The following is an 18854-nucleotide window of genomic DNA, read 5'->3' as shown; positions in this document are numbered from 1 at the left end:
CACCGATATGCTACACTAAAAAGCTACCACTCCCCCGTATTGGTGTGATGCTATTAATCAATAGTTTAATGCTCCAATTGACAATGGTACATGAAAACTCATATCAGATAGTCAAGCCTTAAATAACATTGAATGTCATTGGGTTCTTTCAGACTGAATTGAATATTGATTAATCGGTTGATCGATATAAGACGAAGTTGGTTCTAAGGGCTTTCATCAAAAGCATAGTCTTGACTTTGAGCACACATATGCACTCCTGTTATCAAACCTACTACCATTATGCTTCTCCCAGTCCTTGCAGTTTCCAATGGATGGTTTGTTCATCAGTTAGACGTTTCAAATATGTTTCTACACGGTGAAGTAGATGAAATTGTTTTTGTAGAACAACCTCCAGGGTTTGTACATCCACAGTTCTCAACTCATGTTTGTAAGCTTTTGATGAGCTTATACGGTCTCAAACAAGCTCTCTAGATGTGGCATCATTGTCTAACCGTTTCTCAATGCGATCTTGGATTTGTGTGCTCTAAGGCCGATACATCTCTCTATTACTTATCCAACAACGACATATGTGGATGATATTCTAGTTACTGGAAGTTCTGTCTCTACAATTTTAAAATTGAACAAACAACTTCAATCACGTTTATAAATATGTGATCTTAGACGTTTTTCATACTTTCTTAGCTTATAAGCTAATTGGACTTCCAACTCACTTACCTTGAATCAGGAGAAATAAATTCAAGATTTGTTGAATAAAGGATCCATGCAAGATGGTAAGGGTGTGTATACTATTGCATGCCCATCAGCCAAGCTGTCTCAAAATGTCAGTGAACCCTTTGACAATTCTACTTTTATACCAAAGTATGGTAGGTGAACTGCGGTATATCACCATTAAGCAGCCACATGTTTCATTTTCTGTCAACAAAGTAAGTTAGCTCAACTCAAGCATCTTCCCACTATAGAACATTGGAAGGCCATAAAGCGCATTCCGTGTTACATTCATTCTACGCTGAACCATGTCATATGAATCAAAAGGAGCACTTGTATAATTACCGATTTTACCGACGTGGACTGGGCCAACTGATGATAGAAAGTCGATGTCCAGTTATGTCTTTATGCTGGATCCAATCTTGTTTCTTGGCGCTCAAGAAAGTAGCGCACTGTGTCTTGAATATCGTGCACTAGCCTCTCCCGCTTTCAAGGTTACTTGGCTTACTATGCTAATGGGTGAAATCAGTTTCACCCCACATAGCTATCCCAATTTGCTTTGGGATAACTTGGGCGCCACCTACTTAATAGCTAACCCTATCTTCCACGATCGATCTAAGCATTTGGAATTTGATTTTCACTTTGTTCATGATAAATTTGCTACAAACAACTCCGTGTTTGTCACATTTCTACTTTGATCAAACGACATACATCTTCACCAAACCTCTATCAAAGCCACGATTGTTAGTTGTGAATATTTTGGGTTAGCAATTGAGCAAGTCTAAGATATGTTTAGAGTCACATACAATCAATTGTAAAATCCTATCCTATTATACCTCTATATTATAAATTTAACACAATGAGAAATATTATTAAGACTCCAACACTTAAACATTTCATTGCAATCCGTACTTCTAAAAAAGCAGTTTTGTATAAAAACAAATAAACCGTAACAACAACAAGTAAGCCAGACGGATCTTTAGTTAGTGGAATATATATTATTCTCTCCCAAATAAATTTTGGTTGGGTTGGGTGACTAGTAATATAGAATAAATCTTGCAACTACAAACAATAAAATATAGTGTAAATTCCTAACAAATCCTTGTGATTTAACATTTTGTCAAATAAGTATCTTTGGATTTTTTTTTTCTAAACAAGGACTAGAATTTTCATTTTTCTAAAAACGAGGATCTTTTAGTTTGACAGTATAAAAATAACCACTAACAATATCAAAATGTAAATCTACAAAAATTAAAGTTGTTTACTACCACATTTACTATAGAACCAATTTTTTTATTTTTCAAAATCATTATTTCCGGAGCTTTCTTTCTCTAAACATTTACTTTCTCTCTCCTCACCAAACAACACCTCTTAAAATTAAAAACTTGAAAAGTTAAAATTGCTTAGAATATCATCAAGTCTTTAAAATTTTCAATTTTGAGATCATCTACGTTCATTTTAATTTTAAGATCATTGTTTTTAGGGTAATTAATTTATTAGTCCCTATATTTTGACAAAACATAATGTTTAGTCCCTGTATTTTTAAAAACACACGACAAGGTTCCTATTTTTCTCGATGAACTGTTTAGTCCCTAACGTTTTTCTCGGTGAACTGTCTAGTCCCTGCCGTTAGACTCTCATGAAGATTCTGTTAGTCAATTTGGATTTGAGTCAAAATCTATTTAAAATAAAAATGTAATGCCTTAACTACCGTTTACCATAAAATCAAATATATAAGACCACTATCTTCATTGTTTCTCATCTCTGCGTTCTTCTTTTCCTTTATTTTCCTTGCCTTTAGACTCTACTACATTTGAAATCAACTTTGAGTGTTCTTCTTCTTGATTTTCTTCTTAATCGTTCAGATTCGTAAGCATTGGGTCTGTGTTCCTTTTCTTGTTCTCCATACAAATAGCTTCTTCTTCTAAATTGGATTTTCTCTTCTGAAATTTGAAGGTAAATTTTGAATTCAAATTTTAAGTTATTGTTTGTCTTCCTCTTGTTTGACTATATCATTCTTTAACGGTAAATAGTAAAGGGTAATTTAGTCATTTCTGAATTCATAAACGGTAAAAAATCTAACAAACAGACGGAAGGACTAAACAATTCACAGAAAAAAAGATTAGATACCTTACTGTGTGTTTTTGAAAACACAAGGACTAAACAGTGTGTTTTGTCAAAACATAGGAACTAATAAATTAATTACCATTGTTTTTAATAAAGCGAAAAACCTTAGTCATCTTATGGTCGCAAAAGAACCTTAGTCATCTTACTAATTACACTCATGAACAAGTAATAAACTTTAGAATATGGAAGGCATTAGGCAATGATATTATTTATTTATATTTAAAGTAGTGTAAAGCACGCATATTAATTTCTGTGACGAAAGTTGATGCGTCAGAAATTCCCCTTGAGATTCTTTTCACATTGATATTTAATCAGTTATTAATTAGACTCCAAATTACCATATTATTAAATTAAGATTTAAGATGCAACCTAATTTTTTTTTATTTTTTTTTATTGTAGTTCATCGATCCCCTATCAACGAATCTAACAGAAAGAAGCCTTTTGAACTCATCATGGACCCATATATGTATCTCCAAAATTAGATTCAAACACAAACAAACAATCACTAAGAGCTTAATAACACAAAAATTACTTCTTAAAAAAAAACAAGATAAAATTTACTAATATCACTTCATTAATTAGAAAAACCAGTTGTCCAGAAAAAAGATAAATATTTCATGATAAATTAATTTACTGATGAAATATTAGATCGACACGTTAATGTTGATATTTTTTAGGTATTCCATCCGTTATTGAAAGGATGTCGTTTAGAAAAGTATTTTTGTTTCAAAATGCTATCATTTTATAAAATTAAGAGAATATTAATTTAATAATTTGTTTTTAAATATGTAATGCTGTTTCAAAATGTTTTATTATAATTGAGGTTTGAAAGAAATAATTTTGTTTTAAATGTTGTAATTTTGTTTTTTTTTCAACTTAAAGAATTTTGTAGATTTTTTCAAGTAGTCTTGTAAAAGGATATAGGAATTTTTAACTATTTTATGCTAATTAATATGTTTTAATACTTGTATAAAATCCTTAAACCCCAATCATAATAAAACTGGATATATTTATTATTAGGGTTAGTTACGTATAGATATCAATTGAGACATCAGAAGCATTGATCGCGAGAAGTGGGGGATGACCTAGCTGCCGCCCCTCCCGCCGCCGTCACCCATGGAATCCGACGCGCCAGCACCCCCTGTCGCTCCCTATTCAATTGCGCATCTTTTCGACCGCGATGCGTTCAGCCGTTTCAGCAAGCAACAACCCACAACCCCTAAGCCGCCGCCCACGGCTCCCTCATTTTTATCGATTCTGAAAAAATCGATCGCGCCTACCACCATTCCATCACCCACGCAGCCGGTGGTATCGGAGGAAAGCGGTTTTAAGTCCATCAAAATCCAGCAATCAATCTATGAAGAAAGGGTGAAATCCTTTCAGCACTCTATGATCGGCCATATTTCACTCAGTAAAGGAGACAAGCCATGGAAGCATCCCGAACTCAAACATCGGCTTAATCAGGTATGGAAGAGATCCATGGACTGGAGTCTAATCTCTCTGGGGCGAGGCTTTTATCAAATCATCATGCCGGACGCTGAAGCACTACAAACAATATGGGGTCTGGGCGCCCTACAGCTCAAACCTGGTATCATGAGGTTTATCCCTTGGACCCCGGGGTTCAATCCAGACGCACATAAATCCACATCAGCTCAGGTATGGGTTCGCTTCTATAATCTACCTTGGGAATTTTGGGACTCCAGGATTATTACCAGTATAGCCCGTGTGGTTGGGGTACCAATCCGTTTTGATAATAATACAGTATATGGTGAATTCGGGCACTATGCTAATATGCAAACACAATTGAGGGTGGATACGGACAATCACAAGCAATGGGTTTACTTAGAATACGAACACCTACCTCCACTCTGTGCAACCTGTTATTCTATTGGTCATACTTCTGCTCAGTGCAAACGGAATAAAAGTAGAGAAGTAAAGCAACCCGCACAGAATGAGAAAATGAATAAAGGGAGCGTCGGAGATCGGATTGGAAAAGATCAACTGGTCAATACAGAAACCGCCGATTGTGATGACTCCGCGGATACGGAAGCATCGAGCAGTGGGGCAGCAGCAAAGGAGAACTCGTTGCAAATAATTCTGCATCATTCTGCAAATCATCCCATCAATATTGAACCGAAGGGTGCACATCGACACTGGGGCGATTACAGTGAAGACGGGAGCTGATCAGCTTCAGACACCGAGGGCCTCGGGCAGATTAAGGTTCCTTTTGTGATCCCATGCCTTTTAACCATGACTACAGAACCTCCTAACTGGGAGCTGCAACTCGAGAATCCAAGCTAAGAACAGGTAACGGTGATAGCAACAGACACGAATTCCGAATGGACATCTGTCAAGAAAAAAGTTAAAAGCAAAGCAGTTAGCTTGTCTACACCAACCCGTCCTAAAAGGCGGAGCAGACCTCCCACCAGCTACTCATGTTAGTTCTGTACTGGAATTGCAGGGGAATCAACAACCCTGGCACTCAAAGAGCTTTAAAGCTCCTATGTAATGTTAATAGGCCTGACCTAGTATGCATCTCTGAACCCATGGTTCCGCTTAATCGGATTAATGTTGCTTTTTGGACCTCTTTAGGCCTTCAATTTGTAGTTGGAAACACTTCGGACTCGATCTGGCTGTTTTGTAAAATCGGCTGTATTAACCTATGCAATGTCAGTTTGATTCATGAGCAGCACATTTCCATTCAATTTGGCCTTAATGGAGACGTCTCTCTTCTGTCCTTTGTATATGCTAGTACTTCTGCAGGGTCCCGTCGTTTTCTTTGGGATTCTCTACTTTCGCTGGATGGTCCCAAGAGGCTGGTGATTGGGGATTTCAATGCAATCACCGGCGCTCATGAGAAGACAGGGAGATGCCCTTCTGCTAGATCTTGTGCTAATTTTCGTGGGTTTATCAACGCCAGCAGTTTGATTGATGTTGAGTCTATGGGACTGTTCTACACCTGGACAAACGGGAGACTTGGTTTGGATCATGTGGAAAGCAGACTTGACAAAGTGTTAGTGAATGAAGCTTTTGTGGATTCCTGGGAGAAGCTTAGCTGCTCAGTCCTTCCCCGACATCATTCTGATCACAACCCTTTACTGCTCTCTTGCACCTCGGGTTTACCCAGAAAATGCCACTTCCGCTATCTTACTATGTGGAATATGCATGAGTCCCTTAAGAAGTTGGTCTCGGATCACTGGAATAGCGTGCAAGTCTCCCTTCCCCCGGCGCAGCTGTTCTGTTTCAAGCTTAAATCTCTTCGCCAAAAATTACGGATCTGGAATAGAGAGGTTTTCGGCCAGGTAGAAGTTAATATCAGCAATGCTAAGGTGAATCTTGAGAGGATTCAAAAAGACATTGCAGAGCAAGGGCTGAATGAGAATAATCAAACTTCTGAAGAAGAGGCTCAAAGGGAATTAGACCTGCAGCTGTACAGACAAGAGCTGTTACTTCGGGATAAAAGCCGGACGAAATGGTTGGCGGCAGGGGACCGTAACTCCGCGTTCTTCCACCGTTGCGCTAAAGTTAAAAAAATTCAAGCTCACCTCCAAGCTCTCACTATTGACGGAACTCTTACCCGAGACGAGGATGCTATCTCCTTGCATGTAATTGACTACTTCTCGGCATTATTTACTGGTAGCAACAACCCTGTTAACCTTGACATGGTCACGGAGGTGATCCCTCAAATGGTGTCTGATGCGAACAATGAGGTTATTACCACTATCCCCTCGTGAGAGGAAATTAAAGCCGCGGCTTTCAATCTGAACTGTGACAGTGCTCTGGGTCCAGACGGTTTTGGAGATTCTTTCTACCGGGATTTCTGGGACATCATTGGACTCGACGTCTGTAAAAAGGTCCAAAGTTTTTTCTCTTCAGGCTACATGCTACCTGGGCTAAATTCTAGTATCATGTCCTTATTGCCTAAAACCGCGGGAGCTAATGAAATTAGCCAATTTCGTCCGATTGTAATGGGCAATTTCAGCTACAAGATTATCTCTAAGATTCTGTCTGACAGATTGATGCCTGTAGCGGCAAAAATTGTGTCTGACAATCAATTCGGGTTTATTCAGGGTAGAAGCATTCATCAATGTATAGCTGCAGCTTCGGAAGGGGTAAACATGTTGAGAAAAAACTACTTTGGAGGTAATATGGCTTTAAAAATCGACATCAGAAAGGCCTTTGACACTCTTAACTGGAATTTCCTATTGGCTATTCTAGAAGCTTTTGGTTTCTCTCTTCAACTCAGAAATTGGATTCTGGAGATCCTCAGATCATCACGGATTTCAATTATGCTTGGCGGCAGTCCTAAGGGATATTTTGGTTGCTCGTGCGGTGTTTGTCAGGGTGACCCGCTTTCTCCACTTCTATTTGGCATAGCGGAAGATTTCTTTAGCAGGTGGTTTTCTAAATTGGAAAGGGAGGGTCGTTTCAAGCCTATGATTTACACCATTCATGCTCATTTCCCTTATCACCTGCTCTACGCAGACGATATGCTGGTTTTTGGACAGGCTACACTGTGCAACATGAATTGTGTTAAAGACTTGTTCAGTTTCTATGCTTCCATTTCGGGTCAGGAGGTCAATTAGAACAAATCTGAAGCCTTCTTTGGCAACTCAATCACTGTAAACAGACGGACGAGACTGGCTGGGATCCTTGGTATCCGTATTGCTTGTCTTCCTTTCAATTATCTGGGTGTGCCACTCTTTCAAGGCGCCCCTCGCGCCCGTTTTCTTCAACCCTTGGCGGATAGGTTCCTTGAGAAGTTCAGCCTTTGGAAAGGAAAATCACTGTCTATGGCGGGCCGCCTCACACTGATTAAATCTTCACTGACGAGGGCTTTAGTGCACTCTTTTCTGATCTACAAATGGCCTTCAACGCTTCTTGCTAAGGTTAATAAGGCAATCCGCAACTTCCTCTGGATCGGAGATAGAGATAACCGCAATATCATTACAGTGTCCTGGCACACCTGCTGCATGTCTGTTGGTAACGGAGGTTTGGGAATAAAAGATGTTGGGCTTTTCAATTACTCTTTAATTGGGAAACTGAGCTGGGATTTAATCCTTGGGAAACTCTTTATCCCCAAGTTGCTTCATCTGCGTTTCTTAACAGTTTCGGGACTCTCAAAGAGACACATTTCGAACTCATCCATTTGGGCATCCACTAGGCCAATTTTTGAGGGCATTAACAAGGACATTTTGTGGTGGTTTGGCGATCACTCGGAGTTGAATTTTTGGACGGATGGTTGGATAACCCCCTCCATCGCTAACCAGCTGGATATTCCGCTTTGTAATCAGAAGCAACTTTATGAGGCAGTTCAGAACTATAGAAATGGCAATGAATGGATCAATATTGACCATCTTCCGGAAGCAGTTCAACAAAACATTCAGCAGGTTAAACAGGGGAAGGATGGTGACGACACTTGCATCTGGACAAAGACAGACTCTGGCATTCTCACTGCTCGCAACCTTTATGAGTCGCTCTGCACATCGAAAACGGTCTCTTGGCACCACTTCATCTGGAATTCAACCATCCCGCCCCGCCGCTCAATGGTCTGCTGGCTGTTGATAAAGCGTAAGTTGGCGTCTCAAGTAAATCTCCAGCGCCGTGGCTGCATCTTAGCATCTCGCTGTGAACTTTGCAAATCCCAAATTGAGAGCCTGGATCACTTGTTCATGACCTGCTGTTTTGCAAGGAACTTATGGTTGCTGGTCTTTGACCTGTTTTCAGTTACGGTGGAAGCTGCTGCCACCTTTCCTGCGCTATTCAATCACTTGCGCGAGGTAATGATCTGTAAATAGGTAAGAAGAATGTGGCAAGGGGCAGTCGTCACTTGTGTTTGGTTTATATGGCACACCAGAAACAGGGCCATTTTTGAGGAAGAGCTTCCTTCAATCCAAATGTTAAGGTTCACACTGCACCGGTTTATCCGTGAGCTGGAATCGAATGCCGGTTATAGTATCAGACCCCCACCGGAGCCAAACTTCAGGTTGGTACGATGGCTCCCCCCTCCTCCAGGCTGGACAAAAGTTAACACTGACGGAGCGACATCAGGCGCTCCTGGAACGGCAGGCGCTGGTGGGGTTTTTCGGAACTCAAGAGGCTTCGTAAGGGGCTGGTTTGCATTCAATATTCCTGCCTCTTACGCTCACATCGCAGAATTAAAGGCCATTATATTTGCTATTGAATCAGCCTGGGAACGGGAATGGACGAACCTTTGGATTGAATCTGACTCGTCCTATGCAGTTACAATGCTCTCAAGTAAGTCAAAAAACGTACCGTGGATAATCCGACAGGACTGGCTAAGTTGTCTGGACCGCTGTGCTTTGATGAACTGTAAGATTTCTCACATCTATAGAGAAGGAAATCAAGCTGCTGACATCCTTGCAAACTTTGGAAAATCTTCTGTAGATATCACTTGGTGGAGCGCAGCCCCTCCATTTTGCAATTCTTTTATTTTTGATGATCGATGTAACATAGCTCATATTCGTTTTCTTTAACTCTCGCTTTGTAATTCTTTCTATTTTTTTAATAATATTCGGGTTGGCTTGGGTTTCCGGGGGTGCCGACCTAGTCGGGATGTCTAGAGCCTCGGCCGCGTCCCAGCTTTTCATTGAAAAAAATCATAATAAAACTGAGGGAGTAAGCAAAATAATTGGTATTCACAAAATATTTGTGGGATACTTTAATAAAATAACACTATAATTACTACATTTAAATGATTTTCTTAATTCATATGTCAAAACTTTAAATGACACTAAAAAATAGAGAGAGTAAATTTAATTAATCGTTAACTAATTGTTGTTTGATTCTCGTTTCCGTAATTTCCTTTTCCATTTTCACTTCAAACACTAAAATATAAGTGTTTGATTAAGATTGGAAACTTCTTATAGCAATTTCAAAAAAAAAAATCAGTTAACTTCTATCTACGACAAGTAATAATAAACATTAGTTAACTATACTAACAACAAAAAATAATAGAATTGGCTCTAAGTATCGGTTTGATTTTTTTTTCTTTTAGTTTTTTTTTTTGACTTGAAAGCTTTATGGATATATTAACTTTGAAGGTTCATTACATCTTTTGACAAAAGAACACTAATAGACACATGCTCTGTTTGCCAAAACAAGGGCGTGGCCATACACAAGGCATCACGAGCTAAAGTGTGAGCAACATGGTTGGCCAACCTTTTGGTAAAAATAACATGAATATGATCTAAATCTCGTATCAATCTCCGGCAAGAACTAATAATTGCTCCAAATTCGGAATAGTCAAGACATTCTGATTCAATTGCCAACACGATTTCCTCCGCATCCATCTCCACTTCCACCCTTGACCAGCCCTTCTCCCGGATCAGACGCAAAGCGTGAAGCAGTCCCGATGCTTCTGCAATTCGAGCCGAAAAAATACCAGGAAAAGGAGCAGCATATGCAGCGATAAAGCTACCCTGTTCATCACGGAGTACACCACCCAGCCCAATAATCCTTTGGCTCTGTCTCACAGCTGCATCAATGTTTAATTTACCAAATCCAGCCGGTGGTGCAGACCAATAAGTCTGGCGAATCGGAGCAGCAACACTAGGAGGCACTAACTTCGCCTGGTTAAAACTGGCTAGGAAGCTTTTACATAATCGCGATGCAATAAGCGGAGGAGAGAATTTTCCTTCCCAGTGACATAAGTTCCTTTGGCACCAAATCTCCCATAAACCCATACATAAAAGATGACATTCCTGGAGGCTTCGTTGATTTAGTAAGCTTTCCACCCATTCCGTGAAGAAATTAGCACCAACAACATGATGATCAATCCCCATGGCACCCCAAACTTGGCTTGCAAACGAACAGTCAATAAATAGATGGACAGTATGCTCACCTTCTTCGCGACAAAAACCACATATATTATCATTAGGTATGCCTTTATTTAACAATATGTCTTTAATCGGGATGTAATTCCGACACACTTTCCATATGAGCAGTTTAACCCGAGGCGGGATTGGAAAAGCCCACATCCGCGACCACCCAACTTCTCTAGGGGCGTATTCCGGACCACACCTCTGCTTCCAGGCAACACGATATCCGGACCGTACAGAGTACCTTCCGCATCTGTCAAGGTGCCAAATCAATTTATCATTGTGCTCCACAACCCCTGCAAAAACTTGTAAAATTGATTGAATATCCTCATTGTTGAAAATGGAATGAATCAACTCCATATTCCAACCTATGCCATCCTCTCTCTTCAGATCCGCCACGACCATCTGTTCCAACCCCTCAACTTCTTCTGATCGGATTTTGAAGTTTGGAGCATCTAATAACCATGGATCATGCCAGACACGTACATTTAAACCATTTCCAATACGCCATCGAAGCCCTTGCAGAAGCACGGTTCTTGAATTCCAGATACCTCGCCATATCATGCTAGGACTAGAGCCCAATTGTGATGATAAGAAATCTCCATTTGAGAAATATTTAGCTTTGAGAATCCGACAAAAAAGTGTATCTGGACGAGAGACAAGAGACCACGCCTGCTTGGCCAACATAGCGAAATTAAAAGATTGTAAATGTCTAAAACCCATACCTCCGTGTTCCTTTCGTTCACATAACTTCTCCCATGATGCCCAATGTATCCTCTTCTTCCCTGTAGGATTCGAGCCCCACCAAAACGAATTCATCATTCTTTGCAACTCCTCACAGAGCGATATCGGAATCAAAAACGAACTCATGCAAAAGGTAGGAATCGCCTGCGCAATAGACTTTAAGAGGACCTCACGACCTGCTTGAGCAAGCAACTTATTAGACCAACCAAACAGTCTCTGCCAGAGTCGAGTCTTTAAATAACCAAACACAACTTTTCGTCTTCTGCCAATCGAGATAGGAAGTCCTAAATACCTGCTTAAATTCATCGGTTGGTTAATACCAAGAATACTCCCAAACAGCTGCTGTTCATCCTCCCCAACCCTGCGACTGAACATTATACTAGATTTTTGAAGATTCAAGACCTGACCCGAATCTTGCGCATATCTGTCCATTATCTTCTTCAAAACCCGCACTTCATTTTCAATAGCACCACAAAACAGCAGACAATCGTCCGCAAATAAGAGATGGGAAAGTGTCGGGGCATGTCTGTTAATCCGACAACCAGTTAAAAGATTATCCGTTTGAGCCTGAGACAATAAACTAGAGAGCCCCTCGGCACATAAAATATACAAGTACGGTGAAAGAGGGTCGCCTTGGCGAATGCACCGTCCCGGGATAATAGGACCAACTCCCACCCCATTAACTTGAATTGAATATGACCCAGTAGTGATGCACGCCATCAACCACGTAACCCATACCTCGTTAAACCCCATTTTATGCATAACAGCCCGCAAAAACTCCCATCTGACACTATCATAGGCTTTCTTAATATCAACTTTAACCGCCACTGCATTCTTCAGACCTCTTGTCGTACTTTTCATTGAATGGATTGTTTCAAATGCTGAAATAACATTATCAATAATCAATCTCCCAGGAACAAATGCAGACTGCTCCTCAGCAATTATATTTGGTAGGATGGGTTTCAGACGATTGGCCAACACCTTCGAGATAATCTTATACAACACGTTACACAGAGCAATCGGGCGAAATTCAGCAATTGTACTCGGGTTTTCACATTTCGGAATTAGCACGAGGTTTGTTCTCATTAGTTCTTCAGGGAAAAATTTGGCTTCTAACCATTTGACGCAAGCTTGAAAGACATCGACACCGATAACACTCCAGAACTTCTGATAGAAACCAGGCCCTAATCCTTTAGTTTATTGCTCCTTTTTTTTACTATTTTACTCGAAACATTAGATATAAAAGTTTGATTAAAATGGGAAAAGAAACTATTATTGATAGTTATTTTGTAAAAAAATCAACTAATATACTGTACTTCTGGAATAATGCATCTGACTAATGAAAATATTTTATTTTAAATCCCACTACATGAACATGATTGGTGGAAAGAAAAACTATATATGAATGTGTCATGAATTTATTGGTCGGAAGTATTATTCCAGGAGTACCGTAAGATTTCTCATAAAAACTACCACTAAGATTAAACAGTAAACTCAAACTCCAAACTCTTAGTTTAAGATTAAATGTTAGTAATTAATTAAGCATAACATTAGTATGTACACAACTACAAGATCAATTTCCACAAAGCTAATGGATTACTATTATAATTATAATAATAATTTTTCTTATTTTATTTTTTTGTAAAACCACTCAAACCTTTAAGATATATAAAAAAATATTGCAAAGGAACTTCCACTTTGATTCCATTCACACCATACTATATATATAAATCTTGATCAGCTTTATCAACACACATCGTCACAACTAAAATACTTCTGAGAAATGGATATGAACACACATCAATTGTTTCAAACTAACGATCTTGAGCTATATGATTTCACCGGCGATGCTAATTTCGACCAATTCATCAATCAAATTCGAGGACAAAACGAAGAACAGATTTGCGGCTACGATTTTGACCTCTTCAACACCTTGTTAGACGTCGATAATCATCACCAATTTGCTGCTAATAATCCTCTTCCACTTCCCGCCGATGAAAACGTGTTCAATTTCGGTGCTCCGGCTACAATTTGTGCTGATTCAATCGATGTGCCGGTTGATCATCAGACGAGTTTAGCTGGAGTTCCAGTTACATTTTCAAGTTTTGTTACCGAGGGGAAAGGAGAAGATGAAGATTTAGATGGCGAGGAAGATAATTCATCGGGAACTACGACTACTCCGGGAACAAAATCTGATCGGTCAAGAACATTGATGTCTGAACGGAAGAGGAGAGGGAGGATGAAGGAGAAACTTTATGCATTGCGGTCCTTAGTTCCTAACATTACTAAGGTTAGTGTTACTATAAATAAATATTTTCCATTTCGATATTAATTCTAACCATGTTCGGGAAACGTACTAAACTCGTGTTCAAAACATCTATTTTAAACGTAAAGAACCCGATGATTGAATTACCTGTTTAGTGTAACAGCTTATACAACTTTCTCATTTGTAGCAACATCTGACATTGAACAGGGTGATTGAAATAGGGGTTTTAACATAAATTCCAATATTGCATGTCAAAATAATTGTCTTAACTTTTTAAGGATCCGTTTGTTTTACCTGTCATTTCCTGTTGAAAAATACTGCTTTTCCATAAAGCAGGGATTCCCTGCTTACTTTTCAACTACAAAAGTAAATAGAAGGTGTCTAACCAAACACCTAAAATTCTCATTTTCAAAGTGAAAAAGGAAACAAAAGATAAAAAAGGAGCAACCAAACACCCCTAAGTTGTAGCAACATGTGACACTGAATCTAGGGAATGAATTATCGGATTCTTTGCATTTTAAACCGGATTCACTTGCAACAACATCTCATATGAAACTCAATCATCCATTTCTTTTACATTTCAAACCAGTGTTCTAAACACTAGTTTAACATTGGATGTCAAAAAACTACTGCAACTTTCTCAATTGCACCAACATCTAACACTAAACTCAATCATCGTGTTCTTCAAATACGAAACCTGTGTTTTAAACACGAGTTTCATATGCACTCTAACAACTCATTATGATAGCCCGGACAAGAGCTTTTTGGATAAGTTCATGGGGCAAATGATGTATTAAGCCTTTTTTTTTTTTTAATGAGGTCTTACTTAAGGAATTATCACAAACCCTATGATTTCTTGTACAGATTGAATATTGTTGTTGCATTTATGTAGATGGATAAGGCGAGTATAATTGGAGATGCTGTGTTATACGTACAAGAGCTACAAATGCAGGCCAAGAAACTGAAATCTGAGATTCTTGGTCTTGAAACATCATTAGTAAGATCTGAGAGATTTCAGGATTCAAACAGAAGTACGAGGAAGAACGTTCAAGTTTTATACAATGCTAATCCTTGTAATAAGATCATGCAGGTTCATTTTCTAATCTTAATTATGGTACTTAATTAAAAGAATACTACTAGGCTTAATACATTAGGGTGAATAATTCAATTGAACCGTGAACTTTGATAGATGTCTAATTAACCACTTGAAATTGCTTAAAGTTTCGTATTAATATCCCGAAATTACTTAAAGTGACTCCTTGGCTTTCCAAACTTGTTTAAAGTGACACATGATTGAACTTGTTGGAATCTTCACTTTATTCTGCCAAGTAGGATATAAAAGGTTAATCATGTAACTTTAATCAAGTTAAGAACGCTGATGAATCATTTACAAGTTCAGACGGTTAGTCGTAATTTTTGACTAAAGGCTCGCTTGGCTCAGCTGTTGCAGAAAAATAGTAAATATTAGTTGATTTTTCTGTTAAAAGCCACTGTTGCCAATTCTCAATTCTGAATCTGGGTTTTTCAGATGGATGTATTTCAAGTGGAAGAAAGAGAATTTTATGTGAAATTAGTGTGCAATAAGGGTGATGGAGTTGCAAGCTCACTCTACAGAACTCTTGAATCCCTCACAAGCTTCAAGGTTCAAAGCTCAAACATGGCTTCACTTCCTGGGAAATTCATATTAACATTTAATTTAAGAGTAAGTTGTTCATCTTCTCCTCTATCTTTCTTTTAATAATGTTACATTCTTGCTTGCTTAATCTAATTAGATTAATTAATTAATGATTAATTTATCATTGTGAAAACAGGTTAAAGACAGTGGAAAAGACATGAATTTACCAAATTTGAAGCTGTGGATTACTGGGGCACTTTTGAACCAAGGATTTGAATTTTTGACATCTAATTTATGTGCATAGAGAGAGTGAAAAATGGAGGGAGGATTACTAGATTTGATTAATTAATTACTATTATGTTAATTAATCACTATCTTGTAGCCACATATGATTAGGATTTTTTTTTTTTCAGATATTCCTAATCAAACCACCACATCAGCATCAAGTAATTCTCTAGTCTGAGTTCCCTATCCAATAAATTGTTGCCATCTCAAGAGAAATAGATACATCATTCTCTAATCAATGAAAGATTATCATACATACTAAGGGTGAAATAATATTTGATCAATTCAGTTAAAAATTGTCACAAGAATATCCACTATTTACCTAAAGTTAGATCCATTTAGGAAAATGGAATATAATGATTCTCTTCGTTATTTAATATAATATATTGTCAAATATTTATGTATGTCAAACTTTTTTTTTTGTAGAATTTTAAAATTTCTTGATAAAAATATGTATTTGATTTAAATAAATTATGTAATATGACTAAAATAAAATTATAATCTATAAATAAAGTAATACATAATATAATATGAAGAGAAAAAAATATACTAATTTGTAAAAACATAAATTTTTTGAATTCAATTGTCCAACAAACAAGTATAGACGCTTATTTTTTCATTATTTTGTCATGAAAGTTGGAAGTAGAAGGAAAAAGAGGATCCGAACATTCTAACTAAGTTCACACCTTCATAAAACCCCTAAGGCACACCGAGTCTAAATGTGATTAAAAATATGAATATTAAAATGTCAAACAATGCAACTCGAAAACTAGGCAAATAAAGAAAATCTATACTAGCTTTAAAAAAAAGTATGGTGAAATGGACAATGCATCTCAATTATGTTGGCATCCTAGTAAATTATCCATATCAGTGATTATAATAAAACTATTCTTGGACCTAATTACCAGTTTGAACTTTTAGTTTAATTGGTTCCTTCACATGGTATCAAGGCCTATTGGACCGAACGGTTGAGGCTTCGAATCTTGGTAACCTCATTTATTGTTGAATTTAAACACATGATGGGATGTGAAGAATCGAAAGACATAAGGACAATGACCGTGTATATGATCATTACAGTTCTATGATCATCATAGAATCCGTAATAAAATGGCGTCTTCAAAATAAAGAACCGAACTATGGGGTGACATGGGTGTAGAACTAGCGGATCCATTTCTTGGAGTCAACCGAATGTGGCATGCCCTGATCACTCCGTCAAAACTAACTTCACTTTGAAACAGACTATCCTTTACCACCAGGTCGAAACTTGACAAGTCATTGCATTCTTTTTCGATAACGGTTCCTGGGTTGGATAAACAATCAAGGTGCTTTCTTTTCTCCACTAGAAGAGCTACACAAAGGTGTAAAAATGTACCTCACTCCATCCTTGAATATGGTGTAGCTGTTGTCCCTTCTCGCATGTGAGGCATCCCGGTCGAATTGGTAAAGTCTCCCTAAGAGCAAATGGTATATGTCCATCTCAACTACATCATACATAACCTCCTCTTGGTATAGCCCCCAATAGAAATAGGAACCTTACACTGATGAGTGACATTAAGCTCCCCCTATCTTTGATCCAACCAACTCGATACTGATTCAAATGTGGTTTGACTACTAAGACAAATTTGCTCAAAATGGCTTCACTAAGGACGTTCTCTTGACTTCCCCCCATTAACGATCACTTCACATTTCATTCTATGGATTACACATCGAGTTTTAAACAATTGGTGGCTTGGATTATGCTATTGTTCAATTGACATTAGTACTCTTTTCACCAAATGGACGGCTCGTTCATCCCCGGAGGATGCACTCTCAATGGGTTCACAATACATCCCATCATCATCTTCATCTTCACCTTCATGTACTACCATGTTGGAACTCCTCCATTTTGGGCATTCATTGGACCTATGGTTTATTAAAATAATAATAAATAAATAAATAAATAAATAAATAAATAAATAAATAAATAAATAAAATAAAGTAAAAATTCATCACTGACTAACAGAGACCTTTCTAGATCCTTTGACAAATAAATCAAGTAAAAAAGCTTAGATTTTTATAATTGTGTGGTTGAAGTTAAGAGATGTCAGCCGACATAGTGTGCGGTTATTACTAATTTATTGATAGTATAAATATATGTGTCATGTGTGTGTAAGTAAGTGAAGAAAAACAAAAAACTCAATAAATGTGTGTGCTTGTGTGCCCATGAAAGAGGAGAGAGTGTAGTGTTTGTGTGCCCATCTTTCTATAAAAAATTATTTGCTGGTGAGGAACAAATTTGAGTGGGTATTTATTGTATGAAAAGTTTAAAATATATATCAATAAAATATATTTAATTCAATTAAAGTCCTCAATTGTTCAACAAGTGGTATCAGAGCGGGCGATCAGGGACCGGTACGTGGTCGAGTGCAAGCGAGCAGTCAGGGAACGGGAGTCGAGTGCTTCAAAAGTTCGCGATCCGGGATCGTGGTGGTACGAGGTATTTTTAGCGCGCAGTCCAGGACTGTAAAAATTATTGGTCAGTGTTACTTGGTTAATTAAAGGAGATAACCAAGTCGTGATGGCAGACATGTCTACCTCGGTAAGCACTCTGGAAAAACTCAATAATAATAATTATAGTACTTGGAGTACTCGTATGCAATTTTATTTGCTCGGCCAAGATTTGTGGGAGACAGTTGGAGGTAATGACACAACACCTCCGACGGAACAAAATGATCTTAAAAAGTGGAAGGTCAAGTGTGGTAAAGCTATTTATGCTTATCAATTTTAATGGAGGACGATTTGCTGCAACGCATCAAGGATGCTAAAGCCCCCAAAGAAGCATGGGACACTCTTGCTAGAGTATTTGCAAGAACGAACGATGCCAAACTCCAACAACTCGAGAATGAGTTACTATCGGTCTCGCAAAACATGACGATGAGTCAATACTTTACTAAAGTTATAACTTTATATAAAGAAATTTCAAAATTGGATCCTGAAAATAAAATTATTGAAACAAGAATGAGAAGAATAATAATCCATGGGTTGCGTCCCGAATTTAACGCGCTTGTCACGGCAACCCGTGGATGGACTAAAAAGCCAAGTTTAAATGAATTAGAAAATACCTTGACTAATCAAGAGGCTCTAGACAAGCAAATGTTTAAAGTCTCAGTCAATGATGAAGATAAAGCTCTTTTTATCAATAAAAAGAGCAAGGATCCAAAAATCACGAGATCGAGAAATGACAAAAGATTCAAACAAGGATGGCAGAAAAAACAACAAGGAGGGAGTTGGC

The 18854-nt window shown here is 38.1% G+C and overlaps 1 protein-coding gene across 1 annotated transcript; it reads left to right on the top strand.

Annotated features, from left to right (window-relative positions):
* Nucleotides 1-13200: 13200 nt before the first annotated feature.
* LOC136222561 (transcription factor FER-LIKE IRON DEFICIENCY-INDUCED TRANSCRIPTION FACTOR) lies at nt 13201-15602 on the top strand. The gene is made up of 4 exons (XM_066010317.1): nt 13201-13707; nt 14576-14773; nt 15212-15385; nt 15495-15602. Exons 1-4 carry the CDS (start codon nt 13201-13203, stop codon nt 15600-15602), a joined length of 987 nt encoding a protein of 328 aa, XP_065866389.1.
* The last annotated feature ends 3252 nt before the right edge of the window (nt 15603-18854 follow it).

Source organism: Euphorbia lathyris, chromosome 3 (genome assembly GCF_963576675.1).
Source record: "Euphorbia lathyris chromosome 3, ddEupLath1.1, whole genome shotgun sequence".
NCBI classification, from domain to species: Eukaryota; Viridiplantae; Streptophyta; class Magnoliopsida; order Malpighiales; family Euphorbiaceae; genus Euphorbia; species Euphorbia lathyris.
This window is presented reverse-complemented; position numbering and strand designations above follow the sequence as displayed.

Excerpts from the sequence above, each read along its gene's own strand:
- LOC136222561 (XM_066010317.1), top strand. The coding sequence starts at position 13,201 with ATGGATATGAACACACATCAATTGTTTCAAACTAACGATCTTGAGCTA. Across the intron at positions 14,774-15,211 it reads CTTGTAATAAGATCATGCAG|ATGGATGTATTTCAAGTGGA; the intron begins GTTCATTTTCTA and ends TGGGTTTTTCAG. Across the intron at positions 15,386-15,494 it reads TATTAACATTTAATTTAAGA|GTTAAAGACAGTGGAAAAGA; the intron begins GTAAGTTGTTCA and ends TTGTGAAAACAG.